Genomic DNA, 22,401 nt, shown 5'->3' on the forward strand with positions numbered 1-22,401 from the left:
AGCCCACCCGGCCTCCTGCTGTCCGCTCAGTTGTGACTTGAGCCGTGGGCATCCCGTCTGCAGGCGCGTCACCTGCCGCTCCCCTCTGCTTCTGCTTCCAGGCACACTGTCCCCGCTGTCTGGTGGAAGAACGCCCAAGGGAAGGACCAGATGTGGTATGAGGATGCCTTGGCTTCTAGCCACCCGATCATCCTGTACCTGCACGGGAACGCGGGCACCAGGTGAGGAGGGGCTCCTTTGTGGGGCCCATCGCAGTGAGAGCGTGGGTGCACCTGGGACACAGGCGTCCTGAGAACACAGGAAGAGGCAGGGTTTGTCTGGGGTTTGGGAGAAGCTTGCATGAAGTCGTGTTCCCACAGGCCCAGAGCAGAGCAGGGCTGTGTGCAAGGTGGACCGGGCCTGCTTGCTTGGAAACCACCGGCTGAGCAGATGTGGGCAGCTGTGTCCAGAAATCCCTGATCTGAAGCTCGTGCCTGGGGTGGGATGGAGGTTGTCAGAGCGACCCAGAGCCTCAGCCAGAGGGGTGTCCTTCTTCCTGGGTTAGGGAACAAGGCTTCTCAGTGGGCAGGAGGCATGGTCCCTCAGCCGAGGTTTGTTGAGACCCTGCAGAGCCACTGTGTGCCCAGGAAGTCGCCTCTGCTCACCCAGCATCTGCTGTCTGGTCTGAGGAAACTTTCTCGCTGGCAGGTGTGCCCTGCTGGAGGGGGAGGCATGCTTCCTGGGGAGGGGCGAGGGTGACGTTGAAGGGGGGGGAGTCCCATGAAGAGACCCAGCTGAGCATGCAGGGACAAGCTTGTCCTCGGGGGCTGCCATGCCATGCTCTCAGGCCAGGGTACTTGCAGCCCTGAGCCGGCAGTGCCAGCGCATCCCACTGGGCCATCAAGGAAGCACCTGCGTCTGTGCAGATAAAGCCCTCGCCCAGGTGCTGTTCGAGAGTAGGTTTAATGGATGTCTTTCAGACAAGCGGGGACTGGAGCCATTGTTCAAAGAGGGCTCCTTCCAGCCCACATGTTCAGCCTTGTTGAGAAGAGTCTGCAGGAGAGCTGGTGGGGTGAGAGGAAGAGGGGCGTTTTCTGAACAAGCATTGCCTGAAACCCCTGGGAGGGTCCCTGTTCCTTGGGTCTCGTGAGAGAGAGCCAGCAAGAAGCAGCAGGAGGCCGGGCACCGCGGGGCCGGGCTGGGGTCAGTCATTTCACAGGCAGAACCGGCAAGGAGGACAAAGCAGGCCACAGAGGGCGTCTGGGCAGAGGGGCTACACAGAGGATGTAGCAGGATGTCCAGGAAGTGGGCCCCACAAGGACACTCTGAGCCGGGAGAGCAGAGCGCTGAGCTACTGACTCAGCACGCACTTGGCAGTCTGCGACAAGCTACAGCGGGTTTCTCTTCCGCTTTTCAAAGAGCAAGTGAATACAAACAGCTCCTGTAGCCTCTTTCTATAAATGAGGGAAGTTTGGAGTTCTTTGTGAGCAGTGCCAATCACATGGTAAAGAAGACAAAGTCTATCTGTAACTTCAGGATGGAAGGAATCTTGTGACTTTGAAGGTTTGCTGCCCACCCCCACCCCCCATCCCCAAGGACTACTCAGGCTGCAGATCTTGGCGGCCACCCGGCCGGGCAGGACAGCAGCAGCCATGGTTCCCTGAGACTCGGATCCCCAGGATGCCCCCAGCCCCATCACGCTCTAAATCCCCCTTCTTGCTCAAGGTAAGGGTATTGGGAACATTTAGAAAAGAGCCATGACAAATGGTTGCAAAGATAACTGAAGACACTGCAGTATTTCTTTCTGGTCTTGAAGCGGAGTCCTTTGAGTGTTTGTTTCTGGGTTATATTGGCTTTCCTCCTTCGTCGTGTTCTCGCCTCCCCTGAGGACGCTCGCTCCGTGAACACACACCCCGGAAATTGGCCAAATGCTTCTCATAAAGAAGGGAAAGAGCTGAGAAGTCTGGTGAGGGTGAGCCCGCCTGCTGATGTGTTTCCCTCTCCCGAGGCAGCTCTATCCCCGCTTGGGTGTCTGTGCACAGCAACAGCCAGCCAGCATCTGGGCAGAAAGTGGGAGAAAGAGGTGGACAGTCCTTGGAGAGAGGTGCAGGCGTGAGGTGGTGCCAGCAGTGGCGCCTGCTCGGCCATGGTGTTCGGCCGAGCCACTGAAGCTGGAGCCTGCTGGTGAGGGGCTAGGAGGCTCACAGTGGCTGTCAGATCACGATGGCACCTTCGACCCAGCATCCACCCACGGACACACGTGTGTGGAAGGACATTAGGGGGTGGCCGCAGCAGCAGAACCTCAGTTAGCAGCAGGTGGGAAAGAACCAAAGTGACCACGAGGGGAGGGCGTGAATGGCCGAGGAGGAGAGTTCTGAGAGTTGGCTGTGGCTCTGTAGGTGAAAAGGTTGGGGCAGGAGGTGCCTGTGGCCTGTCCCCGTGGTGTGTGTGCCAGCAAGGAAGTGCTTCCCTCCTGTTCATGGGTGGTCCTGGACACTGGGGAGCTGAGGGGCCCTTTGTGTCTTCTGGGGTTTGTACTGAAGGTTTGTATGGCCTACTCAAACCAAAGGTGAGGTAATAGTTAAGAAATATCCCCCAAATGTTCAGACTGTCCCTTGTTTGGCACCATACTGTGGAGGCAAGCTGGGAGCCATGTAGGTGCCCTGAGGAGGAGATGACCTGTCCATCAGCCTCCCGTGTAGATTTGGGGACCAGGCACTAAGGGCCCAGATGCTACTGTGCTGATCCTGGGCCCCCTTTCTGAGAAGATGCACTAACAGCCATGCTTGTTTCCTTTCCCTGATGATCTAGAGGAGGCGACCACCGGGTGGAGCTTTACAAGGTAGGTGAGGACGGCACACAGTTTATGATGGACAGAGCGGTGCCCTTAGCTTATGACAGACAGAAGGGGCCACACAGTGGACAGATGGATGGAGCAGTGCCCATGGGGTGTGACCCACACGGTCTGTGACAGATGGAGCGTTGCTTGCCTCCTGCTTCTGGCTGTTCTTTCGAGGACGCGTGAACAGAAGGGGGTCCTCCTAATAATTCTGAGTTAGTGCTCACTGTCGGTCTTTCTGGCACTGCCTGTCATGGACGTCTCCCCACGGAATGCTTCCCATTGTGCTGCCTCTGGGGATAGTTTCCGAGATCGGGGTGAATGGACTTTGTAGATCATATGCCAGAGAATGGCAAATTACATAAAGTCACTTGGAATTGCTTGGGTTTAGTGGGTTTAGTCAGAGCCATGTTGCCCAGGTGTTTGTTTTTCACTTCCAGGTGCTGAGTTCCCTTGGCTACCACGTGGTTACCTTTGACTACAGAGGTGAGGGCTCCGTACTTGCCCCGCTTCCTCCAGGTCGGTGTGGGATATGCAGGTGTTGCTCTGAGAGGCTCCTGCGCGGCTGGCAGCTCTGCCGTGACCTGTGGCAATTGTGAGCATGTGGAGGTGTTTGGAGGGTCAGGGTCTTCGGAGGTGTGTCCTGCGTGCATCCGCCCCTGTAGGGTGCCTGGAACCCCAGCACACACCCTCTGTCAGCCACATTTTATAAGTAGAAAGTACTGTCTTTTCTTTATTGGACTCAGGCTTTCCCCACAGCTGGACACGTTTCATGTTCAGCACAGCTGGTTTTGTTGACATTATGGAGACAGGGAAGAGAGAGACTCATCTTCTCGCCCCTCAGTATTTCTTCTTTCTAGCCTCCCACAGTTTGATGCGTGAGGAAAATGCTTTGTGTTGTCAGGGAGCAGCTGTGTGGCAAGTGTGTGCCTTGGACAGTCCTTGGCGGGAGAGGTCAAAGGGCTAAAGGCCTCTTGTCCAGCTCACCCTGATTGGGGGTAAGGGGGTGGGGTCCACATCCGCAGACTCAGGAGCCGGTTGACATCACCTGGATGTGAACTTTGGAAGAGTTTCCTCTTGCTGCTGCAACAAGTTACCACAAACGTAAATGTCTCGAAACAGCACAGACTTAATATCTTGAAGTTCTGGAGGTCAGGAGTTCAAAATCTTTAGCCACTGGGATAAGTCAAGGTGTGGGCACGGCTGGAAGCTCCAGAGGAGAGTCAGGTTCCTGGCCTCTTCCAGCTTCTCCAGGCCACCCTCACTCCTTGCCTGTGGCCTGAGTCTGCATCACTCTGGCTCTGACTTCTGTCTCCCTTCTGATCATAAAGACCCTGTGATTACTTGGGGCTCACGCTGATCAGGATAATCTCCCATCCCAGGGTCTCCTGATTCGCAGCCTCTTTCCTTCTGCACCCTTCATTCCCCTTGCCATGTAAGGTACCAGAGGCACAGCTTTCGGGGTTGGACATGGACATCTTTGGGGGCCATTATTCTGCCAACCATAGGGTGAGGGACGGTTCTTTTGTGGAAGAGTGTTCCATCAGGAGGAGGGTGCTGGGTTGGAGAAACTCTGAAATGAGGCCCATCCTTTCCTCCTGCTCCTGCTGCTGGAACCTCAGGGTAGTGAGAGGGGTGGCCTCTTCCTTGTTTGCCTCCTGGTGCTTGCAACAGAAGTAAGATCCCATCTATCACTTCCTCTTTTCATTTCCCATTGAGTCTCTGCCTTTCTAAGCCATACAAGAGTTTGTCCCTGTCTCTGTCTCTCTGTGTCTCTCCCTGTCTCTTTGTCCCTGCTCCCACCAGTGCCCCAAGCCCTCACACTGGCCTTGTCCCTGACATTGGCTCCTTCCCTAATCTGGGTCTGGGATGCCCTGGGGAGGTGGCCTGTGGTGCCCCTGCCTCTGGGTTTTGCTTGTGTAGCAGGACTTGCTCTTTCTGAGCCTTGTGGTGCTTTCAGATCATTTGATGATGACTCACTGCTGAGCTGCTGGAAATGACAGTCACATTTGACTTTTCTGAGAATCTGGAGGGAAGGTCCCTTGGGAGGTCAAGGTTTAGGGGCCGAGACAGTTGGCTTTCCTCTGTTAAGCAAACAGGATGCTAAAAGCCCCTTCCTTTGTGGGTCAGGGTTGCCCTGAGCCTGGAATCTGCCTGTCTGGGGGCCTCTCCATGCCTGTCCACAGCTGGGCCACAGCTGGGCCATGCAGTCAGGGCTGGGCTCAGGGGCCCCAGGGTGGACTGGACTCTCACTGGCTGAGCCTGTCAGTGCCTCATCCTGGTGCCAAGCCCCAGATGTTGGAGCCGGCAGGGGTCTGCATGTCTGACCACCCCGTCTGCTCAGCTGCTCATCGAGACTCAGATGAGGGCAGGTGGATGGCCGTTTGGGTTCAGAGGTTGTGACAGCTGAGGAGGTGGGAGAAGAAGAGCTGGCTTGGCCGAGACCTTGAGGCCCCAGACGTTCTGGGCCTCCTGCTGAGAAGGGGGAGGAGGTGGGCTTGCCCCTCGAGGTCCTCTGGGCTGCATGTGACATCCTCCTCTTGCTGCTGCTTTCCCAGGTTGGGGTGACTCAGTAGGAACGCCGTCGGAGCGGGGCATGACGTACGACGCACTCCATGTTTTTGACTGGATCAAAGCGCGAAGTGGGGACAACCCTGTGTATATTTGGGGCCATTCCCTCGGCACCGGGTAAGAATTCCCCGCGTGGCCTTTGCAGGAGCAGGTCTTCATGGGCGACTGTCCAGCCCAGGCTCTCCTAGGGGCCCCGGTGTCCTCTGGACCCTGTAGCACCATTAGTGCTGTGATGGGGGCAGGGGATGAAGCACCGCAGAGACCACGAGGGGCTTGAGATACTTCAGCTCCTCAACCCAGGAAGTGACGGGAGGCACAACAGCAGTCGTGGAGGTGCCGTCTCCTCTGCAAGGAGGATGCAGACGCGCCTCAGCGGGACTGTGCCCTGAGGAGGTGGGTCCGAGCAGAACGGGACAGGGCACTCGGGCTTCCCTTGGCCTGGCTGAGGACATATGTGCTGCCCAGCAAGCCCAGGAGCCGGGGCCTTGATTCTGTTTGCAAACAGTGGGCCCCTTAGCCCACGCTTGGCGTCGTCACCAGAGAACTTGGGGAGGCAGCAGTGGTGGTTCCCTTCCTCCATCTGCCAAGACAGGAAGCACTTCGATGTTCCACGTGAGCCGCCTGCATCGCTTCCACGGGCGTAGGGGCCAGTGTTTCTAAAGGAGCCCAAGACCAGCACCTGCTGTTTTTCTGCTGCCTTTCCTTTGGACGCGGTGGCTGCAGGCGGGTTGGGGCTGCAGGCGGGTTGGGGCCGCAGGCTGGGCAGTGCCTGGGACAGGGCCTCCTGGCCTGCTCTCGCGGGGGGACTGAAACCTGGACAGGAGAGCAGGCCGTCCTGCCCTGGGTGTCTGCATGGGACCCGCCCAGGTTGGTCCCGGGAAGGCAGGAGGCCCCCAGGCCTGGCAGACTGCAAGTGCTGCCGCCCCCAGGAGCTGTGCAGGCAGACTGCAGCCTCCTCCCTGCTGACGGGGCGGCCCTGGGCCCTGCTGTCCTCCTCCCACCCATACGGACCGGGTGTGAACTGGGGCGCCGCTGTGTGGCCTGAAGGGGCTGCTCCAGGTGAGGTGCATGCCTCGGGGACATGGAGGTGCCCTGTCGGAGGGGCTGGCTGACGGCTGGGGCATCTGTGCTCCCCCCGCCCAAAACCCCACTGGTCACTTCACAGATCCCGGCTTCCTCGGTCACCTTTGAGTATTAGGAGGATCTCATCTGGAACAATTTTTGTCGTAATTCAGCTGAACTTTTTTTTCTTTCCAGAGTGGCCACAAACCTGGTGCGGCGCCTCTGTGAGCGAGGTAGGGGCTCGTGTGGGGTCACACGTCGTGGGGATGGCCCGGCTCCCGTGGGCGGGTGGAGCGTTGGGGAGCCGGCTGTGCTCCAGGCCCTGGGGCTTCTCGTGAAGTGGGTGGTGGTGGACGTGACATGCAGTGAGACGAGAGCAAGGCGCTGAGGTGGGGGCCTGAGCAGACCCTTGAGGGCCCTCCCCCGATCCGCCAGCGGCTGGCGGGGCCTCACCAGGGGCCGGGCTCCGCTGTCCTGTGGAGGGTGCGTGGATGGGGAGCGGAGGACTGTGTCTCACTGGGGTTTCTTGCTCACCTCCCAGTTCCCCGTTTGTTTATCTAGAGACACCTCCAGATGCCCTCATATTGGAATCTCCATTTACTAACATCCGTGAAGAAGCTAAGAGCCATCCATTCTCAGTGGCAAGTACAGATCTTATTAAAAATGGACTTATTTTTATAATGAAAATAATTGCTATAAAATATAAAAATGACTAAGTAAATATGTATAATAAATAAATTTAAATATCATAAAATTATTTAAATAGTCTAATGAATACAAACTTTATTAAAAGTTAATTCTCATTTAGTTCTGGTCACTGGCCTGACTACAGAGCCGCTCAGGATGTTTATAACTACGTGCCAGATAGAAGGATGGGGTCACAGCCAGGTTGCCTGAGGGTGGCTGTACCCACAGGAGGCCTTGCCCCCTGGCACGGTTTGCCCCCCTGGCATTGCTTGCCCATGGGGCTCAGTGCAGGCTGAGGGCGCTGTCCCGGCTGCCTCCCCAGGAGTGGAGCTGGTGGGCACCCCAGGGAAGCCCTGGTGGGGATTACATGCTGTTGGGCCGTCACTGGCCGGATTCGAGGCCTTGGACCCTCCATTTACAGGCCGGGCCCAGAGGAGGGTCCTCTGTACCCTGTTGCTTCCTCTTCCTCCTCCCACTGCTTCTGTGTGTCCAGGGGAGCCGTGTTGGCCCCACCCGACCTCATGCTGCTCCGTTGCAGACAGCAGAGTCCTTTGTTGGGTCTCCTTTGATGTTGCTCTTCTCCCGAGTCACACGGACCCCATTCCTTGGGGGTGGCAGCCTGTTGTGTGTGGGAAGCCTGGTCTCCTAGTCTGAGGTGTGGGAGCCCTGTTTGCGGGCAGCCCCCCTGCAGCCGGTCTGGGGGCCTCTTGAGCAGGGAGTCTGAGGGCGGGGGTCAGGAAGGGCAGGGGCGCCCCCCCCCAGCTCCAGGGGGCCCACAGGTCAGCCTGCTCAGAAGCAGGAGTGACCCCCGGGCACACGGCACCTCTGTCTGGACCCTCAGCCCTGCAGGGGGTGTTTTAATTGATCCTCTGCTTGTTGTCTACATGTTGCCTCCAGATCTATCGATACTTCCCTGGGTTTGACTGGTTCTTCCTTGATCCCATCACAAGCAGTGGAATTCAGTTTGCAAATGATGAAAAGTGAGTACCATGGAAGAGAATTTAGAAAAACCCCAAGAACCCCCAGAATAAGTGTCTTGAGTCACGTTAACCAAGTAGGATAGGATTCTGAATACATAGGGATCTTTTCTAAGCAACACATCTCTGTAAAGGGAATGTCAGTTAGAGAAGGAGAACCAGGAATGTGGAAAGACTGTAGGATTAGATTAAAGAAATAGGAAGACAACATATTTTTGGTCCATAAAGCTGTTTTATTTGAAAATTATGTCAAAACCAGAACTCCTAAACAGGTATTAAAGCAGTAATAGTAACTGTTATTCAAAAAATGACTTTGCCTCAGCCATTGGTTTTGTGTTTGGTTATGGAAAGATGTTACGAAGTTTAATATTAAAAGTATTTCTCTGAGGTAAACCAGCAGTTACATGTTCTATTTAAGGACTGTTTCTTTGAACAACGTTCAGATTCTGCTGACAGTATCTTTGTGATATCTTAATTTCATGGGGTTTAATTTCTTCAAAAAAAAAGAAAAAGGACAAATCCTTATCTGAATATGCAGTTAACATTTAAAAATCTACACTTTTTAAAGAAGAGTTATCTGAGTAGACTGGGTTCCCTCTAAAAATGACAACGATGAGAAAGCCACCTTTGGCTGCCCCCCCGCTGAGCCTGTGTGAGTGCTGGTGGGCCGGCCGGCCCTCACCCACTGGAAGTCAGGAGCCCCAGCTTGGTGGGCAGGTCTGTTCCCAAATATTTGGTAAGGTGACAGCATGTGAGGGGGGCCTCCAGAGTCAGAGAAGCTACGAAGCAGCTTCGTGGGTGGAAGTCCAGAAAAGATGTCACCCGTCAAAGCGTGACTCGCACACCAGCAGCCCTGCACCCTGGGAGTGGAACGTGGTGGGCGGGTGAACTTGCGAGCTGCTAGCAGCAGTTGCAGACTGCCAGAGTTGGGCCTCTGAGGGGCGGTGCGCCCCCAGGCCTGGTCCTGCCAGGTGCCAGGCTTGCCCCAGGGCTGCCCTCGTGAAGTCCCCAGATCAGCATGGGATCGCCAACAACAGGTATCTGCTGCGTCCAGCAGCTCCCCGTGAGACGCCAGTGAGGGGCGCCTAGGAGACCCCGGGCCCATCCAGTCCTTCTGTTAAGTGGTTTGCTGAAGGACAGGATCCTGTGAACCTGTTGAGAATGTTAATTTACTCGAAACTCTCAGGAGTGACCTTAAATGTCATTTACACGAAAGATGAATTAGAGGGTGGCTCTTTTGCCAACAGATGTCCAGTAAAGTTCATTTGAGTGAGTTTCCTGGCCCACCTAAATTACTTAGTTTGTAAATGTTGTTTTGTAACTTTTTAAGAATAGTCTACTAGCAAAAAAAATAATTTTTAATTTCCAGGAAATATTCAGGGACCCGATTTGGTGAATGAATTGATCTCTAGATTTGACTGACACCTGTCACCTAGAATAGATATTGATGGAAACATCTAAGAAATCAAATGCTAGTTCTCTATTAAAATGCCCAGTTTGAGGCGTTCCACACCACGGTGAAGCGCTCTCTAAGCCAGGTCCCTGCTGTGGGCAGGACTGGGAGCCCAGGAGACCCCAGCTCCTCCTGGGGGCCGGTCCAGCGCCTTTCTCCCTCCCTGCAGTGTGAAGCATATCTCCTGCTCCCTGCTCATCCTGCACGCCGAGGACGACCCTGTCGTGCCCTTCCAGCTTGGCAGAAAGGTGGGTGTCCGGCGGGCGTCGGGCAAACTCATGTTCGGTCCAGGCTAGGCCAGGCAGGTGTGGAGGGTCCTGCTGCTGGCAGGGCCCCTTGTGAGGGAGAGGGCAGAGGTTGGCAGCAGGGTCAGGGCGGGGCTGGACAGCTGATGCCGCCCCAGAAGGAAACGTGAAAATAAGCAAACGAATATCTCCTGGGTCCTCCGTACAGGGGACTCAGTCAGGAGGGCTTGCCAGTTACTGGCTGGAGGGAAAGAACCCTTGATGGCGAGGCTCCCCCAGCGGCTGGAATTGGTACAGAACTCTCACCTGTTCTCTTGCCTCTGGGATGGGACTGACGACAGAGGGTGCCATGTTGCCTCTGTGTCTGCTTTTGCTGTATTTGCTTTGCCTTTGCTGCCAGGAAGCCTGATTAAATTTGTAGGTGGGGGTAGGGTGGGAGAGAGCACTGTCTGGCCATGGCGCTGGCCTGCTAGAGGGCGCGACGCCCAGGCCACATCAGACCAGGCCTGAGGCAGGTGTGCGAGGGCCAGGTCCTTCCCTCCAGCTGGTTCGGGCACATGACCTGGCCATCCCGGGCTGCGAGGAGGGGGCTGAGGTGGCATAGGTCCTGAGCCACCTTGTTGGCGGGCCTTGACCCAGGCACACGGCAAAGTTTGAGGCACACAGCCCACCCAGCCCCAGGGACTGAGCCATCGGGGCTGTTCCTGGCACTCAGGCCACCACCGCATCCCGCAGCAGGTGGCTCTCTGTGGTGCTGCAGGCCCCTGAGGAAGGGCGGTCTGCAAGATGGGCGTGAGGATGGAGAGGGTCTTGAGTGGTGGCCCCGAGGGTCCCTGCTGTGGGCGAGGCAGGCTGCAGGGCGCTGTGCATGGGGGGCTTGGGCTGCTCTTTGGAGACAGTGGCCATGGGCCGCTGTCTGTTGCAGGGGGAGGCCAGTAGGCAGGTCACCCCCAGGCCCCGGTCGCTGACCCGCCTCTCCCTCCCCCAGCTCTACAACATTGCTGCACCGTCACGCAGCTTCCGAGACTTCAAGGTTCAATTCATCCCCTTCCACTCGGACCTTGGCTACAGGCACAAGTACATCTACAAGAGCCCTGAGCTTCCACGGATCCTGAGGTGAGGCGCTCTCCTCTCACCTGAGATGCCGTCCTGCGTGGCGATGGCTCAGGCAGGCATGTGCGGCCGCAGCTACAAAAGCCATTTCGGGGCCGAGTCACAGTGAGGGGTCAAGAGTGTCACCCCTCCCTCCTGGGCCGTCCCCACCGTCAGTAGGGCTGTGATCTCCCTGTGGTGCAGGTCGTGCAGCGCAGACACCACAGCTGCTTTGGGTCAGGCCTCCATCACTTCCCACAGGCCTGTCAGGTTGCTGCTCCTGTGCATGGGGCACAGCAGGGTGCAGGTCTGGGCCAGCTCCTCAAAAGCCTGTTTGTCCCCAGCTGCTTCTGGAAGGGAGGCTGTGCCCCTGGCTGCACTGCGCTGGCCGAAATCCTGGGCCAGGACGTGGGCTGCCACCCCGGGCACCCATCTCGAGCTTGGGCACAGAGCCTGAGGATGAGGGGTGCACTGGTGGCAAAGCAAAGGGTTTGGATGGACCAGGCACTCCCTGCCTCCCGCTGGAGGGTGCAGGCAGCCCGCACGTCCTGGCTGGGGGGCCTCTGCTGAGCCCGGGGTGCTGGAATCGGCCCTCGGTGAGGTGTGTGCCGAGTGGTCACACTTCGCCCTTGAGGTTCCAGGGGCGTTCCTTTGCAGTTTCTTGCCTCACGGATGTGGGTTGCTGCGAGGGGACAGTGATGAGTATGGGTTTGCTCTGGGACTGTGGTTTTTCCCCATAAAAGGAATACATTACATAAAATGTAGACCAGAGAATGGCTCCAACATCGGGGTGCAGTTAGTGACCCCATCCTTGCTCCTGTGTGTCGGGACTTAACTTGGGCGCTGCCCTTGGCGCCCTGCTTGTTTAACTCACGGGGTTTTCTGAGCGGAAGTGTGGTCCTCCAGGCTCCTTTGCGGCCTCCCCAGGTGGGCTGTAGGAGGACCACAGGAGGTGGGGTCTCAGGTTTGGTCTCAAGAGGTTTGGCCGACAGGTTTCCTCCTCTGGTCCAGGGAATTCCTGGGGAAGTCGGAACCAGGGCGCCAGCACTGAGTGTTATTCGCCACCTGAAGGAGCATGAAGATGTCTCCCTTGTCCCCCCCTTCCTCCGGCCAGCCCGGCACCCTGGAGATGTGCCTGGAGAGAGAACTCGGATGCCAGCGGGCCAGGCAGAGGAGGCCCTGGCAGACCTGAGGCGCCCGCCCCCGGTGGCTGGGAGCACAGGTTTCTGTGGACAGCGTGGGGGGTGGGCATGTGGCCCTCTCTCCCTCTTGCTGCCACTCAACCTGAGGTCTTGTTGGGAAGACAGTGACAGAGCTTTCTGGCCATCGGCTAGTTGATCCCACACTTCCTGAGCTGGGCACCAGGAGCCTGGGGCAGGAGGCGTGGGGTCTTGGGACCACGTTGAGCTTTCTGGCACCACCCTCGAGAATGTGGGGAAACTTGGGTTTTTTCTGTCCCTTCCCAGAACGGACTCTAGTGGTTCCATGAGCCCCTCCCGCCCTGTGCACCCCACTTGCCTGCCTTGGTGTCCCTGCCTCCCTGGGCGGCCCCACTGCTCCCAGCGGGGGAGGTGCCCGTGGTCTGCCTTCCTCCGATTTCCTCCCACCTGTCTACCTAACCTGGCCTTAGACTGAGCATTTATTTAAGAATAAAATCGTGGTGGTGGTCTGTCTGTTTTCTCAGTGACGCCTCCAGCCCAGGCCCTACCCACAGTCCCAGGCCACTCTCAGGACCCGACCATCTGGGAGGTGGTGTTGGCCAAGGATCATGGGCCCTTTCCCGCTTCCTTCCAGACACTGAGGCCCAGCACGGAGGGGCATTATCTCTGGGGAAAGGCATGTTCACGGTGAGGAGGTGGAGATGGCTTCTCCAGGTGGAGCAGATGGCATTTTTCTAAAAACCAGGACTACGCAGGTGACCTTTCCAACCTTACAGTTAACAAGCTCGTTGAATGTTGCCGTGTCGATGGACAGGTGGTGGGGTTTAGGCTGCTGGAGTCCAGGGACTCTTCTGGCCCGCGAGCATTGCCCTGTTCACTCACTGGTGGCGGCGCTTCTGTTGTTTGGCTTTTTGCGAAACCAGCCTCCCCTGCACGTGTGCCGCTCCCAGCCAGCGCCTGCCAGCTGTCCCACTTCTCACCTCCCCGCTAAGTGCCCTCTCTCCCAGGAGAGGGTGTGTGGCTTAATAAGGGGGCTTCGAGCTGTGCAGTACAGGGTTTGTCCCAGGTCGGAGGACTTCAGTCCACCTAGGTCTCTCCTGATGGCAGGCCCTCCTCCCCTAGATCGTCAGGCTCTGGCACTTTCCAGTCTCAGCAGCGCAGGAATTCCCCAGGGTGGGGAGGGGCTTGTTTACCTGCCCCCCTTGTGGCCTATTAGCAGCTATGCCCTGGCTGGAAGCCCAGAAGCAGGTTACACCCTCTTTCTGAAGCACCTTAGAGCTGCCCACGGTGATTCTTATATCTGGAAAACCCATGTCTTTCTTAAACCGGGTTTGAAACGGAACAGACCCTCCTGAGGTCAGTTTGTCAGTTATCTTCTACTGGACGGGTTTGCTCTGCACTCCTGGTATCTAATTCAGGTGTGAGCACGGCCTGCAGGGCCCCACCCCGTCCCCCAGCTTCATGTCTCCTTGGATTTCCGTCAGAGCTGGGACACCCATCCCCACCTGACACCGTCTTCATGTAACTAAAGCATGAAGTGCCTGCCTGGCCAGGGCAGCCCCTTCGTGCTTTTCTCAGTCACTGAGGCTCCTGGAGGCCCTGCAGCTCAGAGCCACATCCCCAGCTCGTCTTGACCAATGAGGCCATCTAGACCTGGCCTGCTCTGCCTGGGCTCAAGTCTGCATCTTGTTTTTCTTAAAATTTTGTCTTTGTAAGTTGCTTCAGATTTTTTGAGGGGGGGAATAAGGTAGGCTATAAAGTAAAAATACAAGCTGTTAGTGTTTTTACAGGCGTCTGACCGTCTGAAGATAAGGAAGCATAAGGGATCGTGGGGCTGGTAGCTGCCGCCCTTGTCAGCTGTCAGGTAATTAGTAATCAGGTCTACACATCTCTGCCTGGTGGCATCTCAGCTTATTACCTCGGTCTGAGCGACCTAAGCTTACAACTGTGGGTTAGGACTGACCCTTTAATGGGTCACAACAGTCGGTGGTCAGGAATGGCAAGAGATGTGCACAGCTGTGAAATGTGGTCGTCACATGCATGTGTCCCAGGAGCTGCCCCAGACCTGAGACCAGGAATGTGCATCTCAGGTGCCCCCAACCAAGGGGCGGCTCGCACATCCCACCACCAGCAGGGGTCCACGGCGTTCTTGGGTACTTTGGGTAACAGTGAGCCCCGAGTCACATCCCTCTTGGTTCTTGATTTAACCTGCAGCCATACAATTTGGGGTCGGGGGGAGGAGTTTTGGTCCCCAGGGCATTCCACTTCCCAGGACCAGGAATGGGTGGCAAAAGATGGGTGCAAAAAAACAGTACAATTCACACCAAAAATGCCAACACCCAGGAGACAGTTTTCCAAGTGGCTGGGTTTGACGGTTCAGGCACTTGTGGCTCTAAGCCCCACATGCAGCTGGGGGTGAGAGAACTTTCTGTTCTCAGTCCCGGAATGATGGACCATAATTTAGCCCGGCTGGGACATGGACTGCCCTGGGCACAAGAGTGACACACAGAGGCCAGATCAACTGAGCACAAGCAGGAAGGTTTAATCCGTTTCTCACATGAGGCAGTGACAGTGAGGGGCGCAGTGATGGTTACACTCGGCCTAAGGGACGGGCAGCAGAGGGCGCGGGGGATGCAACCACAGACCCTCACGCCTCTGGTGAGGTGAGCAGTCAGGATGGAGATGAGGGCAGGACCCTGTGCCACCCAAGTCCAGCATTTGAGGAGACAGCCTCTGGAAGCTTCCGCCCGCAGCTCCTGCCTGCTCCCTGGCCCTGTCCTTCCCACCTGCTCACCCGCCCTCCCCAGCACCAGCCTGCTCTCTGGGCAGAATGGAAAGTGGGCTCCTCTCTGGGCCCACTCAGTCCTTTTCCAGACCAGGTTGTCATGCTGCTGGGAGGAGGGAGGCCGGCCTCCTGTGAGACTGGAAACACACCCTCCTGGACTCGACGGGCACAGATCTGCAGCGGGGCTGGGTGTTCAGCTTCACCCAGCAGAGGTGGGGACCCCACCTGGGTCCCCAGGGCCAGGTGAGAATATCCCAGCATTGCCTCCCCAGGCACTAAGCTTCAAAAGTGCTATTTTTAGTTGCTAAAACAAGGAAAGGCTTCAGCTAGTTTCATTTCCTTGTGAAAAATCTTACGAAGAAGCAAAACCAAACGTATTCTGCATCACCCAGCCTTGTCGCAGCCAAGCTCCCTAGATGCTGGACACAGGTGGGGTCCCCAGTGTCACCCTCAGTTGTTCTGGGGCCTCTTTATCTGATCAATCTGGAAACCCCAGGCTGGGTGCCCACACAGCAGCTATGAGGACATGGCCTAGCACAGTGGACCCTCCCTGCATGGCCAGGAGGCAGAGCTGGGCCAGGGAGGACTGGGGCCACACTGGATGAGGTGCTGCAGAAACATACACGGCCCCAGGCTTTACCACAGCTACCAGAATCCAGAGGCTCAGAACTAAAAACGAGCTCACACAAGGCGTGTGCAAGGCTGTGGGGAGCCCAGCAGACAAGTCCACCTTCCCCCACCTCCACGGGGCAGGTGGGCAGAGCAGCAGGCAAGCTGCCCTGCTCAGTGCTGTGGGCTCTGCTTGCCTGCAGGAAACGGGGGAGCATCTCACCTCAGCATCTTCCCCCAACCCAACCCAACCTCCAAAAGCCACCACCCAGATCCCCATGGCCATCCCGGAAACAGCACTGAAAAAAGCAGGGTGCTCGCAAAGTGCTTGGAAACGGACAGTCAGCAAGAAAACAAATGCCTCTGGTCCCGAGGGGGAGGGCAGGGGCCTAATCCCTGGGGAGGCTGGGGGGCGGGGTCTTCAGGGCAGATGGCTCCACACCCCAGATGTCCCGGGCGTACTCCGTGATGGTCCGGTCACTGGAGAACTTGCCCGAGCAAGCGATGTTCCTGATGACCTTTTTGGTCCACTCCTTGGGGTTCTACAGAGGGAAGTGGTGCTCGGTGACCTCGGGCTGTTCCCAGATGCGCTTAGGCCCTGGGTAGCCAACCAAGAGTTCACTGGGAAGGGGGCCCACCCACCAGGAAAGTTTCCAGATGACTAGACAGAGGTCCTGCTGGGGTGCGGCGCACACAATGCACAGACACCCCACCAGCGGAGTATGCGCCCCCAGGCTGCAGCCAGTACCAGGAGGGGCCTCCCCAAAAGGAAAGCAAAGTTCCTCCTGGAGCCCGGAAGATCACTCGGTTTCTAGGCCCCCTCCTGTTCTGTCATAGGAGGGAACATCAGGGGCTGTTTCCTCGAGGGGGGGTGTGGGTGGGAGGGGTGAGACGTGGGCAACAACTGAGATACACAAACCCCTCAGGCCGTGTCCAAGAATCTGGTTGAACGACCTGGGCAATGAACCATCTGCCCCAACAACTGCACAGTCACGCCCCCATCGCCAGTGTCCCCTCCTGCTGCCATCCTTGGCTGGGTGCACAGGGTGGAACACTCTCCTTTCCCTCCCCAGGTTCAGGAGCTGAGTCTTCCCAGGAGACCCCACTGGACATGCACACTCTCTGTGGGCCACACCAAGGCAGGGACACAGGGCCGCGGACTGGGGAGCTGGCTCCCGCAGCCCCACCTTAGAAACTCGGCTCCTTAGAGCTACAAGTCCTTGTTCTACTTGCTGTCAGATCTGTCACTTTTACAAGGAATCGTTTATCTTCTCATTTTAAGCACAGAAAGGTCTTCACTGCTCACAAGGCCCATCCCTCACCTCAGGCTCTCCTGATCACACCCACGTGGGCGGTCAGATCGCGGGCTAGGGTGTGCAGAGCCTCCAGAAGGAAACTCCTGCCCTGCTCACCTGCGCTCTGTGGCAGCTGCCCAGAGGCTGCAGGGGAAGGTGCGCTGGTGTGGACAGCAGCCTGGGCAGAGGGCCAGCTGAGTCAGTCCTTGAGCAGGAAATGAGGAAGCCCAACCTGCTCTGGGCCACTAGATGAACTGTGACCTCCTGGGAGTGGCCCGAGACAGCAGGACACAGCCACACCCTGTTGCTTCCCTGCCAGGGCCCAAGGACCTTACCCGGTACAGCTGGTCCACCCGGGCCTGGCACTCCACGTATGCCTCATAATCCGCAAACACCTTGAACCTGAAATGGGAGACAGGAAGCTGGGCTGGGTGGGTGACGAGTGGGAGGTCAGGAAACGGGCCTGGCTGGCTGCGTCCTCATGCTCTGCAGGACAGGGGTGGCCACGGGGACCACTCTGTGAGCAACACTTCTGTCCTGGGGACGCTATTCTAGAAAAACCTTATTTTAACCCAGTGTTCTTTAAAGAACCCGTGCACGTGGGTTAGAGCTGCACAGGCTGAGGCCTCCCGCCAATTTCACCTACAGGGGAAGGGCACAGGGTGACCACAGGCTCCATCACCATCTGTTCTCAGATCTCATGGGCTGAGAACTGGTGGTGCAGGATTTATGGACACAGAAACACGTTTTGTTTACGATTGAGTCAGAAACACAATTCATAAAACTCTGTAAAGTCCCTCCTTGATCACAGACCTCAGCAGGGCCAAGCTCCCAGCCCCGGGCGTGTGTGGAGTTACGATCGATCGGGTCTAACAGAAGCCAGCTGACAGCATTCATCAAAAAGTGACAGACTAAACCAAAGGAACTGCAAGTGGAATAGAGGTCGATTCTCAGCCTTTGACAGACTCAGCTTTTACCACCTGGGTGGAGAAGAGGCCTGTCATCAGAGGAGAGAGCACTGCCGACCTATAACAAGTGCTGTGCAAGGCTGTGCCCCGGGGAGCAGAACCCCGTGTCAACGGCCTCGTAAAACACTAACCACGTGGTAACTCACGGCCTCACAAGCTCATTCCACCTGAACCACTCTTGGGCTCCCCATTAAACCCAGGCTCCCTCTGCCCCGAGGAAGTCGCCTCCAACCCGCCCAGGCGACGCTTGTCACTCCCGTCCAAGGAGGTCAGCTGGTGCCGGGGGCCTGGGGCTGGACCTGGCAGCTGGCAATCCCACCACCAGGCCCCCAGGCTCGCTGAGCACCGTCAGAAGCCCCACAAACCCCGGCCCCTGGGTGCAGCCGAGCCTCTGGCCGTGGGCTGAGGTGAGGGGGAGCCTCACCGAGGCCCAGGCTTGGCCCCAAACAACGTGCAGTTTTCAGCCTGCCAGGGGGACCCTTTGACCCATCGGTGAGGGACGAGGGGCCTGTCTCACCTGTCATGGTTCAGCAGCATGTCGACGACACCCTTGAAACAGTCGGGCTCCTTGGGGGAGAAGAAGCCGCTGCTGATCTGGTCCACGGCCTGCCGCAGCTCGGGCAGGGAGTCATAGTACTCCCGGGCGTTGTACCTGTGGGGAGATGGCAGCCTCATGGGCAGACTCTGGGGCCGTTTGTGCCCCGGGCCCAGGACAGCCAGGTGGGGTTGGCAACCGCAGGCACTGGGAGGTGGACATGGGCTGTGAGCACATCAATTCCACCACCTCCTTTTACTGTTACAGACACGTGGTTGCCAGAGGACGTACAAGTCCCATGCATGGCTCTGTCGCAGTCCTCTGAGAGGATGCTCAGGCAGCCCCGCCCCCGCCCCCAGTGCCAGGATGCTGCAGAAGAAAATGACATGTGAAACCAAGCTGGAGAGACACCCTGCGCCCATTAGGGAGTCCGGGGAGAGGGAGGCGTGTGGCAGACGTGGGACAGGGCCCAAAGGGCCAGCGCTCACAGGCTGACAAGGTTCTGACTGGTTCAGCAGCTGGTGCCTGAGGCCTCAACAACTCCCCTGAGGGATTGTAGGCAACTAGGCGACTTCAGTTGCACAGGACCCCTCACAGTACCCAAGGGTGTGAAAAACAAGTAGAGGAGACCTGAGGTCCTCAGAGGGACACACACCCTTTCTGGTCCAGGGCTTCCACGTCCTCCACCCGCAAGCCAAAGATGAAGAGGTTCTCGGCCCCAGCTTCCTCAGCCATCTCCACGTTGGCTCCGTCCATGGTGCCGATGGTGAGGGCCCCATTGAGCATGAACTTCATGTTGCCTGTGCCCGAGGCCTCGGTGCCCGCGGTGGAGATCTGCTGTGACAGGTCGGCGGCGGGGATCACTGCAAGGCGGCGAGAGCAAGACCCGTCAGCCATGAACCGCTCAACACGAGAGCAATGGGAACAGCACAGCAACACCACGCACTGACCACACCACCTGTATGGCTCCCTTTTTTGACCCAGGGCAGCCTGAGGCAGAGGATCCACAATGGAGACGCCTGAGAAGCCCTGCAGGTGGCAAAGGACCTTTGTTCTGGAACCTTCCGCGGACCAGGGCCAAATCAAAGCCTGGTGTTGTCATCATTCCCTTGTATCCTGACATCACTGGTGTCTTATTCGATCAGCCCCACAGGCTCCTTAAATGGCTTGAAGAGGAATCTGACTCACAGCACCAGAGGACTGGGGACAGCGGGGGGACAATCTTCTTGTGGCCACACGCACCTAAGTCACTCTGTGCTGTTTACAGCGGCCAGCACACGACCCCATCCACGACCCTGCAGCTTCTCCCAAGTGTGGGTTCCCTGCATGAGTTTCTCCATGTGGCAGCAGGAACGCAGCCTCCGTCCTGCCTGCCTTGGCATCCCTGCTCCCACGTCCTCAGCTCGTTCTCAGAGCTAATGCTGCTTCCCTAACCCAGCTGAAGGGCACTCGGGGTCAGCCAAGACCAGAGCCCAGCCCCTTCTTCAAGGTCAGGTCTAGGTGCCAGGATAGAGACACAGGCACCCCCGGCCCCTCAGGCAGAGGGACATGGGCAGACGGGATGGTGGACACGTTACCACAGCCAGTCCAAGAGCTAGGGGAGGGTGCGGGGCCCAACTCCAGGCTGGCTGTGTCCCCAAGGTCAGTTCTAAGGAAGCGCAGGAACTGGCCTGGGAGTGCCAGGCAGTGGCCGTAAGTTGCTTTAGAAGCTCAGCGAAACACTAACCCCAACCCAACCCCAGAGCCACACATGGTCCATGGCAGTGGCGGGACCACAGGGTTGGTCCTGATGACCCGTCCGCAACGGAGGAGGAGGGAGTGCGTGAGCCTGCCCTTCACTCAACGCCTGGAGGGCAGCGCACAGTCTCATGGATCAGAGGGGCTGCTACTCGGGCCACAAGTCCAGGCTCAGGTTTCCCAGCACTTCCTGCCAGGTCTCCGGAAGTGGCCGGCTTAGAGAGGCCTGTCCAGCTCAGGACAGCTATGCTCCGAGGCACATTTGGCCACAGGCCCTTCTCCAGATGGCAACACATACCCAGTACCCCCAAAGTGGACTGGCCCCAGGCTAAACCCTCCCAGAGCAGGTGCAGGACGCCAGGCCAGAGTGGACAGGTGGGGATGAGCAGAAGCATCCTCTGGGGGACGGGGAGGGCCAGCAAGAGGGAGCCCCGGGGCAGAGGAGCGAGGAGGGGGAGCAGTGGGAAGTTCAGAGACCAAGGATGTGTGAGACCGAGGATGACCCACACACTGGGTGGCAGCAGGGCTCCCCCAGAGCCAGGCCAGGGGTGGGGGGCCCTCTGGCTGGGCAGCCTGGTGTTGGGGCTGTTAATCTGTCTGAAAGCAAGACAGGCCCTGACCATAGAGGACCACTGACTGCGCCCAGGTAGGGCAGGCTCACCTTTCTCGGCCAAGGACACTCTGTAGTTCTCCAGAAAGATCACTTTGAGCCTGTCGCCCACAACCGGATCGTGGTTGACAACGTCGCCGATGGACGTGACCAGCTTGATGATCATCTTGGCCATGTGGTAGCCGGGCGCTGCCTGGAAAGGGCGAGGGGCGCTCAGCAGACACCCTGTGCTCAGGGGCATGGCAGGGTCACTGGAGCCCGGGCTGGACACGCCCAGCCGAGTGGCTCTGCCAGCGGGGTTCCCACGGCAGGGGAGGGGTGGGCTGAGGCCATGGCATCCCTGCGTGTCCTGCCCTCAACCTGGCAGACGGACCCACGGAGCGCGGCGCCCCACCCGCTTCCTCGGCTCCAACCGAGTGCCTCTCATGACGGCACCTCACCCACGTGCACAAATCTGTCAACCTCAAGCTTGGTTTTCTGATTCTAGTTGTTTTTTTCAAAAATGGAGAGAGGGAACAAGGACCTCTGAAAACTGACTACCGACTTATAGGAAACGCAGGGAACCAAGGAAAGTACTGGGAGATACCAGAGGGGCGTGGTTTGGGGAAGACACACAACCCGATTTCTGTAACAAATTGCAGGGGGAAAAAAGAGGGGGACGTGGAGAAAAACCTACAGATGAAGAGATTTAAGAGACACAGCCGCCTGTCACCATGTGAGAACCTTGCTGGGTCCTGATTCAAACAAGCTCAAGGTATTTGTAGCTGTCACAAGACCGCTGCGTGTGGCCCTGGCTGGATATTTAATGATGTGGCAGAATTCTTGTCAAGTGTTTCAGGTGTGATGGTGGCGCTGTGTGGTTTTGCAGGAAAACATCACTGTGAAGACAACTGATTAAGTTCTTAGGGTTGAAGTGTTATAATGTCTGTAATCTATCTACTATGAAATGGTTCAGCAAAAGTCTGGGGGACAGGTTTGTGGATGTTCTACACTTCTTTTTTTCTCCTTTTAAAAATGTTAATTTTTAAAAAATTAACATTTTTTAACTTTTTGAAAGTCCACATCTCTAAAATGCATACGGAAATACTGACAAAAACAGCATGCTGGGGTGGGGTGGTGGTGGGATGAATTGGGAGATTGGGATTGACATATATACACTAATATGTATGAAATAGATAAGTTAAAAAAAAAAAGAAAAAGAACCCCAGCATGCTGTCCGGAGTCTGCTTTAGAAACATCAGGAGTCGGGGGGCCGGGGGACGGTGGCAGAGACAGAACAAGACGGGCCTGCCTGTGAGGTGCCTCCACCTTCATATGTGCTCAAGTAAGAGGCGAGGACAGTCCTGGGCCCACCTGCAGCCCCTGTGAAGCAGCTGTGCCCAGGCTTCTGGGAAAAGTGGCAGAGGGGTGGGGACGCGGGCCCTAGAGCACGGAGCCGGATGATGGGACCCACTGATGCCTGCCGGCGATACGCTGGGACTCTGAGATCCCACGTCCAAAAAAGCACATGTAAATAAAATGAACAAGGCCAGGCTGAGCCGAGAGCAGGCGCACGTCTGGCTGACAAAGCAGCCAGCGACTCACGTCTACTTGGCACACCAGTGCAGGGGAGGCGTGGAAATCCGGCAGTTACACAGAGAAATGGTGCTGCCCCATGAGAGCCCAGTAGAGACTGGCCCTTGGGGCTGGGGACCCCACTCCCCTGGGCCGGGCAGGCAGGGGCCCCATCCAGCTCCCTCCTGTGGCTGAGCTGATGGAGCCTGACCTGGCCCAGAGGCACACCTGGGGCCAGGACCT

General features: G+C 57.4%; 2 protein-coding genes across 6 annotated transcripts in view; one reads left to right on the forward strand and one right to left on the reverse strand.

Moving 5' to 3' along the window:
- Positions 1-14,852, forward strand: part of ABHD12 (abhydrolase domain containing 12) — a 70,793-nt gene extending 55,941 nt beyond the window's left edge. For 3 of the 4 annotated variants that reach the window (XM_029220896.1, XM_029220897.1, XM_029220898.1), the window contains 10 exons: positions 102-221; positions 2,791-2,821; positions 3,259-3,304; positions 5,377-5,506; positions 6,647-6,684; positions 7,013-7,092; positions 8,036-8,118; positions 9,738-9,816; positions 10,802-10,929; positions 11,898-14,852. In XM_029220896.1, the coding sequence (XP_029076729.1) occupies positions 102-221; positions 2,791-2,821; positions 3,259-3,304; positions 5,377-5,506; positions 6,647-6,684; positions 7,013-7,092; positions 8,036-8,118; positions 9,738-9,816; positions 10,802-10,929; positions 11,898-12,243 (1,081 nt within the window). In that variant the 3' untranslated portion in view covers positions 12,244-14,852. The remainder of the gene's footprint in view (positions 1-101; positions 222-2,790; positions 2,822-3,258; positions 3,305-5,376; positions 5,507-6,646; positions 6,685-7,012; positions 7,093-8,035; positions 8,119-9,737; positions 9,817-10,801; positions 10,930-11,897) is intronic. The other variant, XM_029220900.1, reaches the window with a different exon arrangement.
- Positions 14,853-15,102: 250 nt separating this feature from the next.
- PYGB (glycogen phosphorylase B) overlaps positions 15,103-22,401 on the reverse strand; it is a 53,346-nt gene continuing 46,047 nt past the window's right edge. Inside the window, exons 16-21 of one of the 2 annotated variants that reach the window (XR_003793190.1) lie at positions 20,656-20,797; positions 18,913-19,120; positions 18,240-18,374; positions 17,568-17,734; positions 17,090-17,156; positions 15,103-16,001 (exon numbers count right to left, since the gene is read on the reverse strand). Coding sequence is in view for 1 of the 2 variants with exons in the window: in XM_029220895.1 (XP_029076728.1) it covers positions 15,849-16,001; positions 17,090-17,156; positions 18,240-18,374; positions 18,913-19,120; positions 20,656-20,797 (705 nt within the window). In the remaining variant the exon portion in view is untranslated. The remainder of the gene's footprint in view (positions 16,002-17,089; positions 17,157-17,567; positions 17,735-18,239; positions 18,375-18,912; positions 19,121-20,655; positions 20,798-22,401) is intronic. The other variant, XM_029220895.1, reaches the window with a different exon arrangement.

This window comes from Monodon monoceros, unplaced genomic scaffold (genome assembly GCF_005190385.1).
Source record: "Monodon monoceros isolate NGI ecotype Baffin Bay Population unplaced genomic scaffold, NGI_Narwhal_1 Super_Scaffold_13, whole genome shotgun sequence".
NCBI lineage: Eukaryota > Metazoa > Chordata > Mammalia > Artiodactyla > Monodontidae > Monodon > Monodon monoceros.